General features: G+C 42.4%; 1 protein-coding gene across 1 annotated transcript in view; it reads right to left on the reverse strand.

The window, feature by feature from the left end:
* The window catches only part of TPCN2 (two pore segment channel 2), a 45,100-nt gene that overhangs the window by 22,707 nt on the left and 5,205 nt on the right, over positions 1-17,188 (reverse strand). The window contains exons 3-13 of the mRNA XM_025200297.1: positions 16,056-16,132; positions 15,256-15,433; positions 14,629-14,745; positions 13,765-13,871; positions 12,271-12,343; positions 9,332-9,431; positions 8,862-8,927; positions 8,186-8,250; positions 6,278-6,375; positions 5,788-5,869; positions 1,255-1,341 (exon numbers count right to left, since the gene is read on the reverse strand). Coding sequence (XP_025056082.1) covers positions 1,255-1,341; positions 5,788-5,869; positions 6,278-6,375; positions 8,186-8,250; positions 8,862-8,927; positions 9,332-9,431; positions 12,271-12,343; positions 13,765-13,871; positions 14,629-14,745; positions 15,256-15,433; positions 16,056-16,132 — 1,050 coding nt within the window. The remainder of the gene's footprint in view (positions 1-1,254; positions 1,342-5,787; positions 5,870-6,277; positions 6,376-8,185; positions 8,251-8,861; positions 8,928-9,331; positions 9,432-12,270; positions 12,344-13,764; positions 13,872-14,628; positions 14,746-15,255; positions 15,434-16,055; positions 16,133-17,188) is intronic.

The raw sequence follows: 17,188 nt of genomic DNA on the forward strand, positions 1-17,188 counted from the left end.
TTCTTCTTCCGATAAAGTGTTGGGTTTTTTCCCCCACCATGTCTGTCAGTGCCCTTTATGCCCAACAAATGAAGCCATGCTTCAAGATCTTGTTTCACTGGTGCCAAAAAAGAAGTTCTGTGCTTTCTTTCAAGGGCTGGGAAGCAAGACTTCAAACAAATAGTCATCATCTTTGCCTCCAGAGGCAAACAGATGGAGACAATGAACTGCTCTAGAATGGGAGTGTCTCCTGTAAGAATACTTCTAAGTGCTTCACTTATTCACAAGTTCATTTGCCCTACTTAGCCTTTTCATTAATCTCATCCATGATACTTTGAAAGAAAGAAAAAAAAAAAAAAAGGGTTTAAGAAGATTATATTCTACCTGCTCCTCCTCTAGTAATTCTGCATGGAAATCATAACTGCAATTTGCAATACTGGTCCTCTGTAAAGAGCCAAAGCTGATCTGAGGGACTGGGATGTGACTGCATAAATGTTGTTCAACATAATGCAAACTTTATCTTACTTAAAAAAAAAAAAAAAAAAAATCTAATTCTTATAACAGTCAAATAACTTGAAAAAAATATGTACAGCAGTTTGACTTTCCAGCACTTATAAAGATGAAATAATTAACTTACAGGTGAACTTTTGGGTAAATCCAGTGTCTATACAACTCATCTTCAAGTTTCCTTGTTACTAGCCATATCTTCTACTAAAAGAAAAATTAAACCCACTCTGCTTAAGCAAATCGTTTAAAAATTCCTCACAATTGATACTCATGAATGTTTGTTTGTGTTTTTGGGATGGTTTTAGTCTTGTGGGCTAAGATCAAGTGTATTACCTTCCGAACTGAAATGCTGTAAAAGCTGCTCTCTCATCCCCTCTGATCTTCCTTGCCACACATTTGCACTTTCACAGACCTGCATTTTGCATCTTAGCTTAAGTTTCTATTCCACCCAGAAGAGCACAAACACCAGCAGATTCTCTCTAGGCCTGAAGAAGGGTATTTGTGCCCAAAAGCTTGTAAAGAATGTCCAACTATTTAGTTGGTCTAATAAAAAATATCACATTTACCCAAAGAACCTTGTCTGGTATCTCAGAAAAGAAACTGTCCCAATGAGAACCATTTATGAATTAGACAATGAACAATCAGTGAAATCAATGACCCTTCCCAAGTCCCATAAATAATTTTTTTCCCCCAATTTCATGTCTGTATAGCTCAAGTAAATCATAAAGACATTCGTAGTGTTATATAAATAGTTGCTAAGTCACATACCTGTTTAACAGAGTCTTTGTCAAGTTCTTCGAAGAGTTTCTGAAACTGGACAGCTGACAGTAGTCCATGAGGGCACGTCTTGAGTGTCTTTACATGCAAAAGAAATATTCAGATCAGTATCTGGATCTGCAGACATGGTAGACACCTCTTACTATATGGTCAGAGAGGCAGTATGAACAGCATACAAAACAAAATCAAGACTGAAGATGACACTGCTTTGATGTCCACTCTATCTTTGAGTAATGCATCTCAACGTCCTTCCATTAGACTCCATACTGTTCGAACAGCAACTCTCTTAGTATATGCTGGTTCTTGCTTAAACCTAATAGGGTCCCAATCTCACTTCGAGCTAGTGACAGCTTGCATAATCTACACAGAAAAGGAACTAGTGGACACGTAGGAGCTCTGGGGTGCACCAATAAAGATATTCTTGGCCAATACCAATAGCCTATTATTAAAATCAGCCGTATCAGCTGATACTGATACAATAGCTGATTTACAGGAATGCAGTTGGGCAGCATGGAGAGCAGCGTCCTGGCAGTAACTTGGGGGGGGCAGCCACAAATCCAGGCCCCCACAGTGAGGGAAGGAGGGTGTGAGGTAGGGGCAGCAGCAAGCACTGCCCAGCCAGGGTGGTGAATGGGACCCCAGGGTCAGGAGTAAGATGAAGCCCCAGGCAGCTCATCCAGGGGGCGCAAGAGGGCTGGGGGAGGGTGGCCCCCATTGCTGTGCACACCTCTGGGGGAGGCATGGGGGGCATGTGCCCCCCGGACTTGTGCGTTGGGTGGAGGCAGGCAGCTCACTGCAGGCTTGGGGCCAGGGGCCACAGCAACCCCTTCCTGGTGGGGGGGTTGGGCCAGGGCTGGGCTCAGATCAGGAGGGCTCAGCTGCGCGGGGTGGGAGGCAGTGGCATTGGAAGGGGTGGCTACGGGAGGTTTAAGGTGAATTTTGGGGTGGCTATAGGCCCCCCAAGACCCTGGTGCGGGATGGGCAGGGGACATGCAGCCAGCCAGCACAAGGCTCCCCAGGGAAAGGCAGCAGAGCAGAGTACTCCAAGCAGAAGTGGCGCTGAGGGGGGCTATGGCTATCCCAAAATTCACCTTTATTCCCCCACAGACACCCCTCACAGCACCACCACTGTCACCACTGCCTGCCCCACTCCTTGCCCTGACCCAGCCCCACCACCAGGAAGAGGCTGGCGCAGCCCCTGGGCCCAAGTCCACCTCTGCCTGCGCACAAATCTAGAGGGCACATGCGCCCCATACATCCCCCAGGGGTGCGCACAGCAGCAGGGATCCGCCCTCACTTCCCCCACCACCGCACCCCCTGGACAAGCCGCCTGCAGCTCTACCCTGCTCCCAGCCCCGGGGTCCCATTCACTGTCCTGGCTAGGCAGCACCTGCCCCTGGCCCCTACTCCTGCCTCGCTCCCTCCCGCACCATGGGGGCCTCGATCTGTGCCTCCATGCCTCTTCCTCTTCACAGACTTACCAGCAGGATGTTGCTTTCTATGCTGCTCAGCTGCATTCCAGGCCATGTGTATGCACATGGCTTGCAGCATTTTATCCAGGGACGGGCAATTATTTCAGGCAGTGGGCCACTAACTGAGTTTTAGAAAGCCATTGAGGGCTGCATGGGTACCCCGCCCCTTGACAGGTGCCCCACCCCCTGATCACCATTGTGGAACTGGAAGTCCTACCTCATCACCCCTGACCTTTGCCATCATAAGTCCCTCCCCTCGCCGCCCAGAATTACTCCTTTCAGCAAGGGGTTTTGCCATCTCTGAACCAGAAAAATACCAAATTATATTATAAAAATCAAACTTGTGCTACAACTTTAATTAATTTCATTTCAAAAAATATTTTTGTCCTGATTTACATGTGTGTGTCATGTACACAGAGGCGACAGTATAAAAGCTTAAAATGAAGCTTACTCTTGTATATTGTCGATGGGTGCATAGGTGTATGTTTGTGGGTAAATGAGTTGTGGGGGTGGGGGGGTGGATAGTTATGGGGTGTGGGTGGGTATGAGTTTTGTGGGAGGCTGTGTGGGAGGGGAGGGTGGCTGGGGAGGGTTGTGACTTGCATGGAGGGGGAAGGTTTGCCCACAGCCTGCACCCCACCCCTCAGCCTGTGGCAGGCAGAACCCCTGCCAGCTGGGCTCCATGCTCCTGCTGCTCCTGGCCCCGGGGTACTGGCGTGGACCCCATGCTCCCACTCACTGCCACTTGCCCCCCTGTCTGCCATCCTTCTCCTACCATTCCCCACCCAACTAGCTCCCACTCACTGCCACTTGCCCCCTATCTGCTACCCTTCTCCTGTCACTCCCCACCCCACACTGCTCCAGCACCACATACCAGCTGCTCCTGTGGTCCCAGCGCTGCAACTGGAAACCACATGATGCCGGAGTGCAGCAGGCAGGGGGTGGGGAAGACAGCTGGGAAATGGCTGCGACAGGCAGGGGAAAGAGGCAGCAAGCAAGCATGCAGAGCGCAGCAACAGCCAAGCAGGAGTGCAGGGCCCACACTGGTGCACCAGGGCCAGCACCGGCAGAGCAGGATGGCAGAAGCATGGGGCCCAGGCTGCGCTGCTCAAATCAGAAGGAGGGAGCGAGCATGGCTCCATAGAGCCCCTGGGAGCCTGGCCCTGCACTCCTGCTGGCCCGCTGGTGCTAGCCCTGGTGTGGGCCCCGCACACTCGCCTGACTCTATGCTCCGTGCACCCACTCGCTGCCCCTTCCCTCCACCTGCTGCAGCCATTTCCCCACTCACCCTCTCTCCCCTCCCCCGCTGCACTCCAGCATCACATGGTTCCCAGCTGCAGCGCTGGTACTGTAGGAGCCGGCCCAGCCGGCCCTGAGGACTAGGGCAATCGCCTGCAGTCCTTCCCTGCCTCCCCTAGCCCTTATCTGAATTTCCCCTCAGCATGGGGAGGCAGGAACAGTCCCAGGCCAGAAACCTCTAAAAGCCTCTGCTAGGCAGAGGCTTCCGGCTGGGCTCAGGGTATGGGAGGCTGAAGGGAGGGCAGGGCAGAGCAAGGTCAGCCTGGACTTGCTGCTGTGGCTGTTTAGTTTTATTGCCAGCTCCCCATGAGTCCTACTGACCCTGGCTCCTGTCATCTTTGACAGGCAGCCAGAGGCAGATAAATATTAATTTTCTAAATTTTTTAGGAGCCCCACAGGCCAGATAAAATTGCCTGGTGGGCTGGATTTTGCCCACGGTGCTTGTGGGCCGGATTTTGCCTGCCCCTGATTTAATTGGCAACATTACACAGCTACACCAGGCAAGAAAAGCCGATAGCCAATAATGTTAATTTTCCTTTTATCAGTGTTGATCCGATATGCAACCAATATACTGGTACACCTCTATCATTTTCATCTATGGTTTTGGTTTGTGTTGTGTGTCAGTACCACTAGGAGCACCAGCACACCCAAACCAATGTCCAAGGCTTCAGAGAAGAAAACAACTCTTGAAGGCAAATAATGCGTTTGAGCAGGTAAAGGGGAAGGGGTAGGTATAGGGAAGAAATTTCTCTTTGGTCCCAGTAAGAAAGAAAAAAAGAAGTCCTAAAGCCTGGGATTACCAGACACCTCCTACAAGTGCAAGCAACCTGAACAAAAATCAAGATTGCTAAACTAAAGCCTCCCGTGGGTGTTTGTTATGCAAATTAGTGGCACAGCTAAATATAACCATGTTCCATGAGCACCTGATCTCTGGGTTTTCCTTCACTGGCATTTCCAAATACTAAAGGAAATACTGTAGAAAGCAGCATTCTAGCACATCTAGGTCTTAACCAATCCTAGAGCTAAAAGAGGTCAAATGAGATATCTGATCCTGGAAGAATCCCTTCATTTCCCTTTGGTGATCTTTGCTCTCTCCTGCCTCTGAACCCAATATAGTCAAAGAGAGAACAACCCTAACATAAAACAAGAGGTTCACAATGAGAACCATTTACTCAGGTGGCAGAGCACCAGGTGCTGCAGATTGCTGCATTTTGAGAATGCTACTCTCTTTCCCCTCACTCATTATAAAAACCTAAATATTTCAAATTAAGAGCTGCAGTTTTAAAAAGATTAAAGTGAATTTTTTCATTGCTCAATGACAACAAGCTAGAATAAAACTGAGCATTGACTGAATGCTTAATGGCTTTGGTATTGAGAAAGAAAGCCTTTCATCCTCAGGTCTCTAGTGCAAAAGTCTTTGCTAGTAATGAACAAAAAAACTTTTCAATCTAGTAGCTGTTCATTAACCCTTAAGTAAAATAAGCCTGGTGTTCATGACAATTTTGATAGCAGATTGGGCAGTTTCCATGAGCATCCTGCATCTCAGCAACAAGCCCAAGAACTAAAATGGACACAGATCCTGACCTCGGCTCTCGCTCTCAGCAGGGATATTTGCACGATAGTGTAAGACTGTGCTGAAGCTACCACTCTCAGACTAGACGCATGTCTAAATAGAAGATGTCAGTTTCCAGGGACACCAAGCGGGAACTTCTGTTTATGTTCTTATCTATGCTTGTCAAGAACCAATTCCTACCCTCAAGATGACATGTTTACAGCCAAAATCCACGTCCACTTTCTTCAGCACCCGGAGCAAGGTCTCAGCATTGACGCACAATCCATTTTAAAGAAAAGAAAAAGGAAACTTGTTATCTTTTATATCTTAAAGCTATGTCAGTCTCTTCTACTCTCACAAAGGCAGGCAACTAACTGGTGAGCCTAACTGCAGTCTCACTCTTATTTTAAAGCAGTTCCAATTAGAAATAGAAATTAGAAGTGAAAACAAAATCTAGGTCTCCCACCCTACTCCACCCCTAACCCTGTCACAAGTATAAGTGAGACCCTGAGAACGGTGTTCAAGTGACACAAATCTGAATATTATTAGGAGAGGCAAGGAAAAGCCCATAGAATATGAAGAGGTGGACAGTAATCTGCTTCTCCCCAAAAAGGGGGTTGAAGACACAGCTGAAAGACAAATGTTGCTCTGTGTTCCCAGAGTGGTATCTACTGTACCATCCTTTACTCACTCATGTGTATGGGCAGGAGTCTCTTTCAGGGAACAAAGCACTTCAAATGCAGCCCGGATTCCCAACCGCCTCCTGAGGAGTGAGGACTGGACAGATTTCTACAGTGAAGATACCACAGAGAGCAACAGTTATTCATATGCAATATTCAGAGGTATTGTGGTGGTCGTGAAGAGTCGAGAGAATTAAAAAGAAATTACTCACTAGTAATGATTAAGTCCAGTTCCCAGTATCTCTGGCTGCATTTTTTCTGCCTTTTTTATTTCCCCCAGCCACCTCCTCTACTGTTTCTCTCTGGAACTAAAGTGGAAGTCCCTACAAAGTATCTATATTGGGAAAGTGCCTCTTTATTAGATGTGGCTAAGACAGCCTTTCATTTAATTTAAATTTTCATTCCTAGGTATTGCTGCCTCCAATCATGACTGCTCTCATACGGTTCAATTCTGCCCCTTAAGCAGGAAATGAAATGTGATGCAGTTTTAGTTTCTATTAACTTTCTGTAGCCACCAGGTCGTGATTCTTCATCTCCAATGCATTTCTCACAGCCCTTCTATGATAAACAGATCCCACCTTCTTCTCCAATTGAAGGCAAAACAAGCAACACACACAAGGCACTTTGGAATAAGATAAAGCTTACTCTAAGTTTAGTTGCTATGGATGTTGCTTTCATGTCTGGGACTAAGGGTTACCAATAATCTTTCCATTTACTGCTTCACATACAAGGTACACTTTAAATCAAGCTTCCCCAGTATGAACATTGAGGAACATATTCATTTTAAGGAACAAGTGTATATAAACTCTCCCTTAGACAAAGCCAGAGGGGAAACAACACACACATTGTTTAAAGCAGTGAACAGCACTATACAGTGATAAGAATAATAAAACATTGCATTGGACAGATTCTTCACATAGCATTTTATTTCAATCTAGATATCCATGGCTGTGCCTGCTTCTCATGAAGTAGCATGACTTAACCCCAAATGCACCAACGCTGAAGAAAAGAATTCAGAATAAGCAATAAACCAAATTAATATCTCCTTGTAATTCACTAGCTAGTCATTTCCACAGGACTCAAGTTCTACAGTAAGTCAGCAGTTTGCACTTCAAGTTACATCAGCTCCACAGTAGGGTCAAGATCATCATCAAGACTAGCCTAGTTAAGATACAGTAATTTCTATAGCCAATGCCACAAAATGGAATGATATGGCTATCATATTCAGTTACTTCACAGCTGGGTTGAAGTGACAGCCTTTGTTGAAAACCTGGATGGAGGCTCAGACTCAGGGCCTAGTCTTGGAGCTAGACTTGGGCTCTGCAGTAAGAAACCTCAAATTTTCTTCCAAAGCTCCCCGTGCCATAAGGTCAATGCAGAAAATATCAAGTGAGGAGAAAAAGGCTCTCTGTAAGCAGAGGATGTGGCAACATACATAGCAAGCAGTCACCATTTCTGCTTTATTGAAATTTTCATAGGCTCTACCATGCAGACAAAATCTGTAAACAATGTTTGTTAAATATCACAGTAATAACAACATGTGTGTGGCATCTAAATTCTAAAGGGCCACAGTTGAGATAAGGGTTCTTTGTTCTAGATAATATATACAAACGCATTCCTGGTTCACACATGTTTTTTGTACAAATTTAACTATTTTGGGTCAAGGGTCAGAAATTCACTGCAGCAATTATAGTGAACACAAATATAACAATATAGGGATTCTTTATACTAATATCTACCTTATTCCTCTTCTATTGTAGGAATAAGCTATAGCAATCTAAAGCAACTTTATATAGTATAACTGTATCTACAATAAAGAGAATCTTGCTGCTTCTCCTGTGTATGGGAAACTCAGATGTTGAGAAGCTGTAAATTTATGAGTGAGTGCATACCAGAAAACAAATGAAAGTTTTACTCACAAGAAGATATCCTCGAAACTGATTATATATTATTGCTGTCAGCAAGTTCATCAGAAACAAGTTTCCTTTAAAGAGAGAGAGATATTCAGGGATACCTACCGACTTATAGCTCAAGTTTCTTTGAACTATATCATGTTTCCAAGTCACATATTTAATTATTTGGACATACAGCATTGCTAATTATTTAACTTCTTTTTGATATTCTAGTAAAGTCTTAAAGCTTCCAAAAAAACCCATCAGTTTAAAAGATTTTTCCCCTGCACAAAAACTAATGAACACTTTTCAATTTAATAGAACATTCCATCTTAAGATCTTAATAGATGGATTTTAAAGTAAACCAAGAGGTGCATATTGCTTCCACTGCATCTAAAAATTTAACATACAATTAATTTTTTTAACCACCAAAATCTAAACCCCCTATATGCAGGTTCAAATGAGAACCAAAAAAAAGGACAGACCTGAAGAATGCATTGGACCTGACAGCTTGACTAAGTTTATCCCAACCATGCAGTTGGTCCTATAAAAGATACTACCCACAAAAATCCTTGCAGAAAACAGGATATTTGTGGTTATAAATTCCCAGAGAAAGAAAAGCAAGCAGCTCCCCACTATACCACCTTGTTAGAGGAGACTTATAGCAAATTAGCCCTACAACTGAAGAAAAGAGGTGACTTACCTAACACGGTAAAGAGTACGAAGAAGATAGAGTAGGCTCGGTTCTTAGAATATGCGGGAATCATCACTGCACAAAAAATTGCAAGATAAAAGTAAGGTTAAGAGTTCTGTGCTTAAAAACAAAAATATATTTAAAGTGCAGATCTGACTTAATGAAGACAATGGGGGAGATCCTCAACTGGTGCACACTGGTATGGTTCTGTAGAAATCAATGAATCTATCAGTTTGTCAGTCAAGGATCTGCTCCAAAAAATTGTTTCAATGTGGGAGAACACAGGGAGAAGCTTTTAATGGTATAAAAGTAATGTAATTTATGACCAGGTCCATGCAGAACTTGCCTCTAACTACTGGGGGTATTATTTTTTTCAGATAACAGTATTCAGGATAATCAAAAAAAGAGGCAGACCAAATTAAGGAGAGAAATCAAATCCATTTCATCAAAGTTTTATTCTGCTATTAAGAGATGCTCACCATCAGGGTTATTTGCAGTAGTCAGCAGCACCAGTAATGAAGTCAATGCATCTGGCAAATTCCGGAAATATCCCAGCCATTCCTTATCCTGCTGACCATCCTAGTCATAGAGATTACCACCAAATTATTGCCAAAGCAGTACTTTGGAAATACAAACAAACAAATCTGCATTGTCAAGGAAAAAAATCAGTTTAAAATAATTTGTTACATCTAACTATCACATATCCTTGCCTGATTTATATACAAGACAAGGTGGAAGAGATCTGAGAGGCTAATTCAGGAGGTCTACGCAATCTATAAAACAAGGTTGCACAACAATCACTTACGCTGCTTTAGTGCCTTCAGAAATCTGATTGCTTAGCAATCATCAGAACATAAGAAAGACTACACCGTTAAAAAGGCAGCAAGGCAGAGAAGTCTCAATACAGGATTTAAGTCTGGCTACCATCTATAAGGTTTAAGAGGGAAGATAACACCTTGAAACAGGTAACGTAGCAATTTAAAGCAATTCTGAAAGGGACACTGGGAGGGGAAGAACATTCTATTCCAAGCACAGGTTGGTGCATCAGAACTAACAGAACTTTATAAGTATGATAAAAGCAGAAGAGATCTGAAATGTACATAATAGCATTTTAGGCCTCCTCATATGCTGCCAAAAAAAAAAAATCATTCAATCAATCAAATCAAGCATGTGCAAGATACTAGTTATACTACTTTCCATGCAAGGGAAAATGTAATTAAAAAATGCAAATATTTGACAAATATTTTAATTAGTTAGAACTTTCTGGATACATTCACCCAAATTGGTTTTTGGCCTAGTTAAAAATAAAATATCAAGATGCCCAGCTTAAGCTTTAACTTGTTATTACAGACCTAATTACAGATCTTGGTAACTGGCACAATAGCATGACCTACACAAATAGGTCAGAACAACCAACAAAGCATGTACAGCACCACTGGAAAGGAAACAGACATGCTCTCCGGCAATAAGACTTGACATCTATAGACTACCTGAACTTGATTGGAAGATGGGTTCTGTTCATAGTATTTCACTCAAACCACACTTTCAGTTCCCTCAATTGACAGAAAGGTTCCATCAAACAGGATATTTGCAAGCAGGGCTTGAGTATTCTCATGAATATTTTTTTTCCCTCCACCTTACTATGTGGTGAATTGAGATGAGGTTGCAAGCTTTAACAGTATAAACCATGTCACTTCCTTCTCTGCCCCCCCCTCATAAAAGACATACTACACTGGGAAAACATAGCTTATGCATAGGAAGCAACGGAATTATTTTTTATTTTTTTAAACACACTATTATAGTTAATCTTTTAAGCAACTTTAAAATCTATGGCTAATGAGTTATCCATTATTAACCTAGCCTACACATTTTAAGGTAGATAAATGCACTTAACTGCTTGCAGAGAATGCATAATCTCTATTTGACAAGGCAAACAAAGAAACAGCACAAGAGGAAATGGAAGGGAAGATGTGAGAGGATTACTAGTAGTAGAGGAAGGTAAAGAGTTCCTGGGAAAAGAAGCAGGGGATTTAGAGAAGGGAAGTTGTTTATCCACAGGGAAAGCTCACGACTGTTCAGCAGATGCTGCAGTGTCACTGAAATCAGTCCTTCAATCCCTTAGACTGAGGTCAATGAGAAGAACATGCGTCTAAGCATTTTCTTGATTCAGGATCATAGTTTTCTATTATTTAATACTATACCACCACAAGGACCCTTAAGACTATGACTATATCACCACAAGGACCCTTAAGGAATCTTTTGGACAGAAGATGGGTGTGTTTGCATAAGTCCTTGATTCTTAATTTAACTTACCAGTGCAAGTCAAAAAGGCCTCAGGTGAACCTAGCAAATTCACCTGAGGCTGTCCCATGTGTAGACTGGAGCAGGAATGAAGGTACAAGTCTCAAAAGCAGAGGAGAGGAACAGTGCTATTAGGAAAAACACGGAATAAATGAGGGTGAGCATGAGACGGCCTGCAAGATGAGGACAAAGAGTTGAGCATAACACAGGAAGAAACAGAAAATGAATAAAGTGATGCAAGAGAAGGGTCTATAGTCACAGCAATAAGGAAAAAAACATGATTTTAACTGCAGCACTTCAAATAAGTTTGAGTAAACAGAGAAAGAATCAAGCTAGAATAAAGGAGAGAAAAACAAGGCCAGAAGCAAGAAGGTAAGAATGACTGCGACTGAGGTATGGCTGAGGATATGAGCAAGAGCATTAGTGAGGAATAGTGGATTTGAAGATACAAGCTGTAAAAGAAAGAATTGAGGAGGAGGAAATTAAAAATACAACAATAGTACATGCCTGAGAGGGAAAAATATTAGTTTTCAACAGCAATGCTGGAGAGAGAGGGATGTGATTAGGATCTTGTCTTAGCTAGTTTCTTCCTCACACATACACAGTAATGGTGACATCAGAAGCTGCAGCATAAATTAGGAAGGAGCCAATTTTTACCACCAAGTCAACCAAGTTTCAGAACTAGACAAAAAAAAGGGTAAACAAATGCAGTAGGGACTAGTAACAGTGGAATACTCTAGACATAGTGTGGAGACATAAGTGCAGCCATAGCTCAGAAAGAACAATGAAATTTGATATTAGAAATATGAAGTTTCAAGATGGAGAAAGAAGACATTATAAAACTGGTTTAGGAGTGGCCTCCCAATGTCCTCTTACAAAGAATGTAACATACGTTCACGTTGTTGGGTTTTTTTTAAGTTTTCTAAAAACACCCTCCGCCATACAACACTTAAAAGTCATCCTGACATTTCTGACAAAGATGACAAAATGATCTTTTCTTGGAGAAATTGAGTTTCTCTGGCTTAAACAACTATCACAAACAAACAGCCAACAGGGGGGGACAGACAAGAAAAAACACACAGCAGTGGGATCAATCATAGCACAAATGTTTAGTTACCTTTGTTCGAGCAAACAGCAACATGCCAAACATGGTAAAGAGAGACAGGTGGACAGCTAGTAGCAGAACAACACTATCAAAAAGAAAATATATATGTTGACATAAATCCTTTGGCTTAAAATACAGCAGGATGCAGTCCTTTAAAAAAAGCAATAGGATTTTTTTAAATGGTGTTATATCCACATAACAAAAACAAATCAGACAGGCCTCAATTCAGAAATGTGCACCACCTCACAACTGTTCAGCACGTTTCAGTGTCACTGAAATCAGTCCTTGAATCCCTCTGGCTGAGGACAATGAGAAAAATATGAATCCAAGCATTTTTCTGAATCAGGATCATAGTTTTCAATCAATTAATATTGAAGACTGTGACTATACCACCACAAGGAACTTTAAGGAATCTTTTGGACAGAAGATGGGTGTGGTTGTGTAAATCTTTGATTCTTAATGAAACTTACCAGTGCCAGTCAAAAAGGCCTCAGGTGAAACTAGCAAATTCACCTGTATACACACATGCAGATTCTATTTCAAAAGGTATTAGGCTCCATGGTTGGACTCGCTTCCCTTATTTTGAACTCAAGTTAAAGAAAATGTGATTTGATAACTGTACTGCTACTGTTCTCCAAGGATGAAAGTGATTACGATACCCTTCGAAAATGTCTATGGGGGCAAAAACAATCTATTAATTTGAGCTCAGGACTGGGAAGCATCACCACCTGTGTTCCACTTATAACTATGACATACTCCCTCCGGGTCTCTGGCAAATCTTTTAATGAGTTCCACCTCAGGCAGGATAATTCTGAGTGTTCGAGAACAGGGTGCTTTCCATATAAGAAAGCCTTGTGTGGGTGCATCCAGACGTATGTGGACATTTGGCTCCCTGGGGACAAACAGCAGCAGTGCACCTTGTGCTGCAGCTATCCAGGGGTTAAAAAAACCCCAGAAAAATAAAAGGTGCAACACACACTCGGGCAGCGCACCCTTGCGCGGAGAACACCGGACTGTGTGGTATGCTGCAAACATGTTTGCAGCACCACATACCACACAACCGCGCTTTTCTAGACACACCCTATGAGTGCTAAGTACTGCACATGAGACAAAACACTGTCACGTCCACAAAATCAGTCACGTATCTCATTAAAATGACAGCACAGAACAATTTACAACACAGGTAGGCACTTCTTCGTATCAGACCTCTTAAGTCTGAGTAAAAGATCCACGCCACTCTCGCAACACCTCAACTTCATGGAAGGGAAGTATTGGAAGCTGCATGGCTAATACAGTCGAAGCAGCTCAAATGATCATCAGATTAATGTTCAAAATACTACATGGCTAATTTTTCCAGCCCTAAGTTCCACAAGGAATTTAATTTTCATCAGGTCAATAGCTAATCAGTTACACAGCCAAACTCTTTCAAAGCAGCTATCCTGGTTCATCATTTGCAGAATAATAAGACTCTCTAAAGACATTTCCAACTATTCAGCTGTTACCTACCTTGCCATTTCTGGCAGTGTGCTGTTGATGCTTTTTAGCGTTTTTTTCATCATGGAGGAATTCTGAAGGAGGAAGAAAGGTCGGAGAATTCGTCTTATTCTCACAGTCTGCAAAAGCAAAACAATGGACATTAACCCTCACAAAGTCACAGGGAGCAGGCCCTGAGCAGTCTAGTTTTTCCCGCAGTTTCACACTAGTTTTTCATATTTTTGCCAGGAAAAAAAAAAAAAATTAAGAAAAAACACAGATCAACACAATCAAAGATGCATCATAAAATGAATCTTTATAACCAGTGGCCAAAACCCCTGACCTAAAACATATTTCATGGTGTTTAAGGCCAGAAGGGATTATCTAGTCTGATCTTCTGCCTAACATAAGCAATGGCATTTCACCCATTTACTCCCTCGTTAGATCCTGGAGCTGGTGTTTGGAGGAAAATGGAAAGATATTCTCCAGGCTTGAGCTGTAGACACTGAGGGATGAAGAAACCACCATTTCAAGTGGTTAAATCAATGTTAAAAAGTAGGAATTTGCCTGGCTTCAGCTACCATTCACTAATTTTCATTATGCCTTCCTCTGCGTTATTAAATAGCCTTTTGCACAAGTATTTTCTTTCTTTGAAAAGCGCATACTCTAATCAAGTTGTCTCAGTCTTCTTTCTGATAATCTAAAAAAATTTTTGAGTTACTGAAGTCTCTCCAATAGTCTCCAATACATTTTCTCTAGCCCTCAAGCCAGTGGACAGGCTCTTTTCTGTACCCTCTCCCAAATCATAACATCTCGTTCAAAACGTGGAAGCTAGAACTTGATATAGTGTTCTAACTTAAGGCAATAAGGGGTGAAGGGAGGGGTGATAATTCTTACTTCTCTACAGGAAAAGCTCATTGATACAGTCCAGTCAGTCAGCGAGACTACCAGTGCCAGGATATAAGCCATCAGCCATTTAGTTTTCCGAAATTCTTCCCACCCAATTAAATAACTCTGCAAGAGACAAAATTGAATATCTGTTAAAACATCACAAGCTGAATGGTGGAAGGGGGTAGGTGGGGAGGAACAGACTGAAAAGGAAAACAACACCAATGCTCTTTTAAAGGGTATTGGATTTTACTACTTTGTTTGCAAGTATGACCCATGATATAAAGGAGGGTGGGAGGGACAGGAGGCAAAAATTGTAAGAGTCCATAGATACTGCCTCACACCTTGGGAACAGCCCTTTATACAAAGGAAATACCTGGTACTACTGTGCAGTAGCATCGTGTGACAAAAAACGTGAGTGACACAACACTAGTGCACAGTAGCATTAGGCTACTGTGCAGTTGTGTCACAAAAAAAACATTCACTGGGACTATTGCACAGTAACTTGGGTACTCGCATAAACAAGTACTAAACAAATGCACACTAACACCTCATGTAGATGCAACCAGTGACTATGCCAAGCAGACTATACAAGTATGCATGCTTCTATATGACAGAGAACAAGGCTTAGCTCACCTTCACAGATACATCAGCTATAAAGATAAGGAAACAAAGCAGCTCAATACTTTCTGTCAGGCCACATGGAGGTTCCCAAGCTGGGCTCCGGTATCGTATATCAGAGGTGACAGTAAGTGAAGAAGGGGTTTCAATGAAAGCCAGACCCAGGATTATAGTAATGGTTAAGCCCAAAATCCTGTAAGGAAACAAGAACAACATAGGAATAAGAGAAAGCAGACATTTATCATAAAGTCAAGCGGATTTATTAGAAAGATTAGAACGTTTGCACTAATATGAAGTTTATCAAGTAAAGTGAGCAATATCTAAAAAGCACTATAATGTACAGCACCACTTGATTATAGCATCCTATTGTCTGCACTTTGAATAAAAAAATGCTTGCATCAAATACCATATCTTGGGATATATGAGTGTGGAAGGCAGGAGGTACATTTTTCCTTCTTTAAATGCTGCCACTGGGATTAGACTAATAAGCTTTGGCACATAATGCACTGCTAATGAATTAAACAGTATTAAAATAAGTTTAGAAATCTCCAGTGCATAATCCTATAAACCTTAAACTAACACAAATAGGCTTTAGTCATGCTAACAGATCCATGAAAATCAATGCAGCTCCCTCATAATTAGAGCTTGCAGTAGTTGTCACCTTCCATTCCTCTCACATTTCTTCATACATTTGCTTTCCAACAGAGAGTGCATTTTAGGACGCAGCAGCACTTGTTAGCCATGCATGCAAGAAAAATAAGAGTAACTGTAAAACCCACTGTAAAGACAAAAAGAACAAAATACCAAATTCTCACCACTGGCAAATTCTTGAATAATACCACCGATAAAGCCACAGGGATTTGGAATCCACACGATGATTTATGGAACGATACTGAAAGAAGCAAAAGACAAACGAAATTCAAGCACTGCATGTGGTTCAATAGAGATGATGACCCAGCCATTAAAAATAAAATTGACAACAACTCCACTGATTAGATACTTTCAGCTTTACAGCTGGACACAGACGCCACTATAAAAAGACAAATTACTGTTTGTGTAAAGCTAGTCTATCAAGGACTACACCCTAGCCAACTCATTCATGTGTGAAACCTCAAAATGCCCTGGGAAACAAAAAAGAAAAAGAAAGAAAAATTTAGTAAAAATGAGCACTTCACCCAAGGATTCCAAAGGACAATATTCACAAAAAAATGTTTCATACCCATAGGAAAAGGGCATCGTTGTTGCCATTTTGTAACTGGAGAAACAGGCACAAGAGTGGCAAAATAACTTAAGCCCATCTGAGCAAGAAAACTCAAAAGTCCCAACCTGCAGACCACTGTTTTACCCACCAACTGATTTTGTACCAATTTGGAAAGCACCCATGTATTTACTTCTCATATTTAGGGTTCATTCAATTACAGTGGCCAGCACAGGAGAGGCTGAGAGAGGTGCTTTTCAGAATCGGTGCTGTAAAAAAAAAAAAATAAATAAATAAATGGTTCGTGGGATATATCGATTCTGATCGAGGTCTATTACAGACCTCCCACCCAAAGTCCTGAGCTTGACCAGGAGTTTGCCCAGGAACTGGCTGAGGCAGCTTGCTCCAGGACCACGGCTGTCATGGGTGACTTCAATTACCCGGACATCTCGTGGGAGGATCACTCAGCAAAATCTGAGCGGTTGCAGAGCTTCCTCTCGTGCGTGGATGACCTCTACCTGACTCAAGAAGTCTCTGGGCCAATGAGAGGCAAAGCGCTGCTCGACCTAGTACTGGCTACTGGGGATGACCTAGTCGGCGACCTAGTGATCGATGGGAAGCTGGGTGACAGCGACCACGAGCTGATCACCTTCACCATCCACCGAAAAGCTGGCAAGTCGGTCAGCAACGCGCAAGTCCTTGACTTCAGGAAAGCCGACTTTGACAAGCTCAGGAGGCTTGTCAGTGAGG

Source organism: Alligator sinensis, unplaced genomic scaffold (assembly GCF_000455745.1).
Source record: "Alligator sinensis unplaced genomic scaffold, ASM45574v1 scaffold442_1, whole genome shotgun sequence".
Classification (NCBI taxonomy): domain Eukaryota; kingdom Metazoa; phylum Chordata; order Crocodylia; family Alligatoridae; genus Alligator; species Alligator sinensis.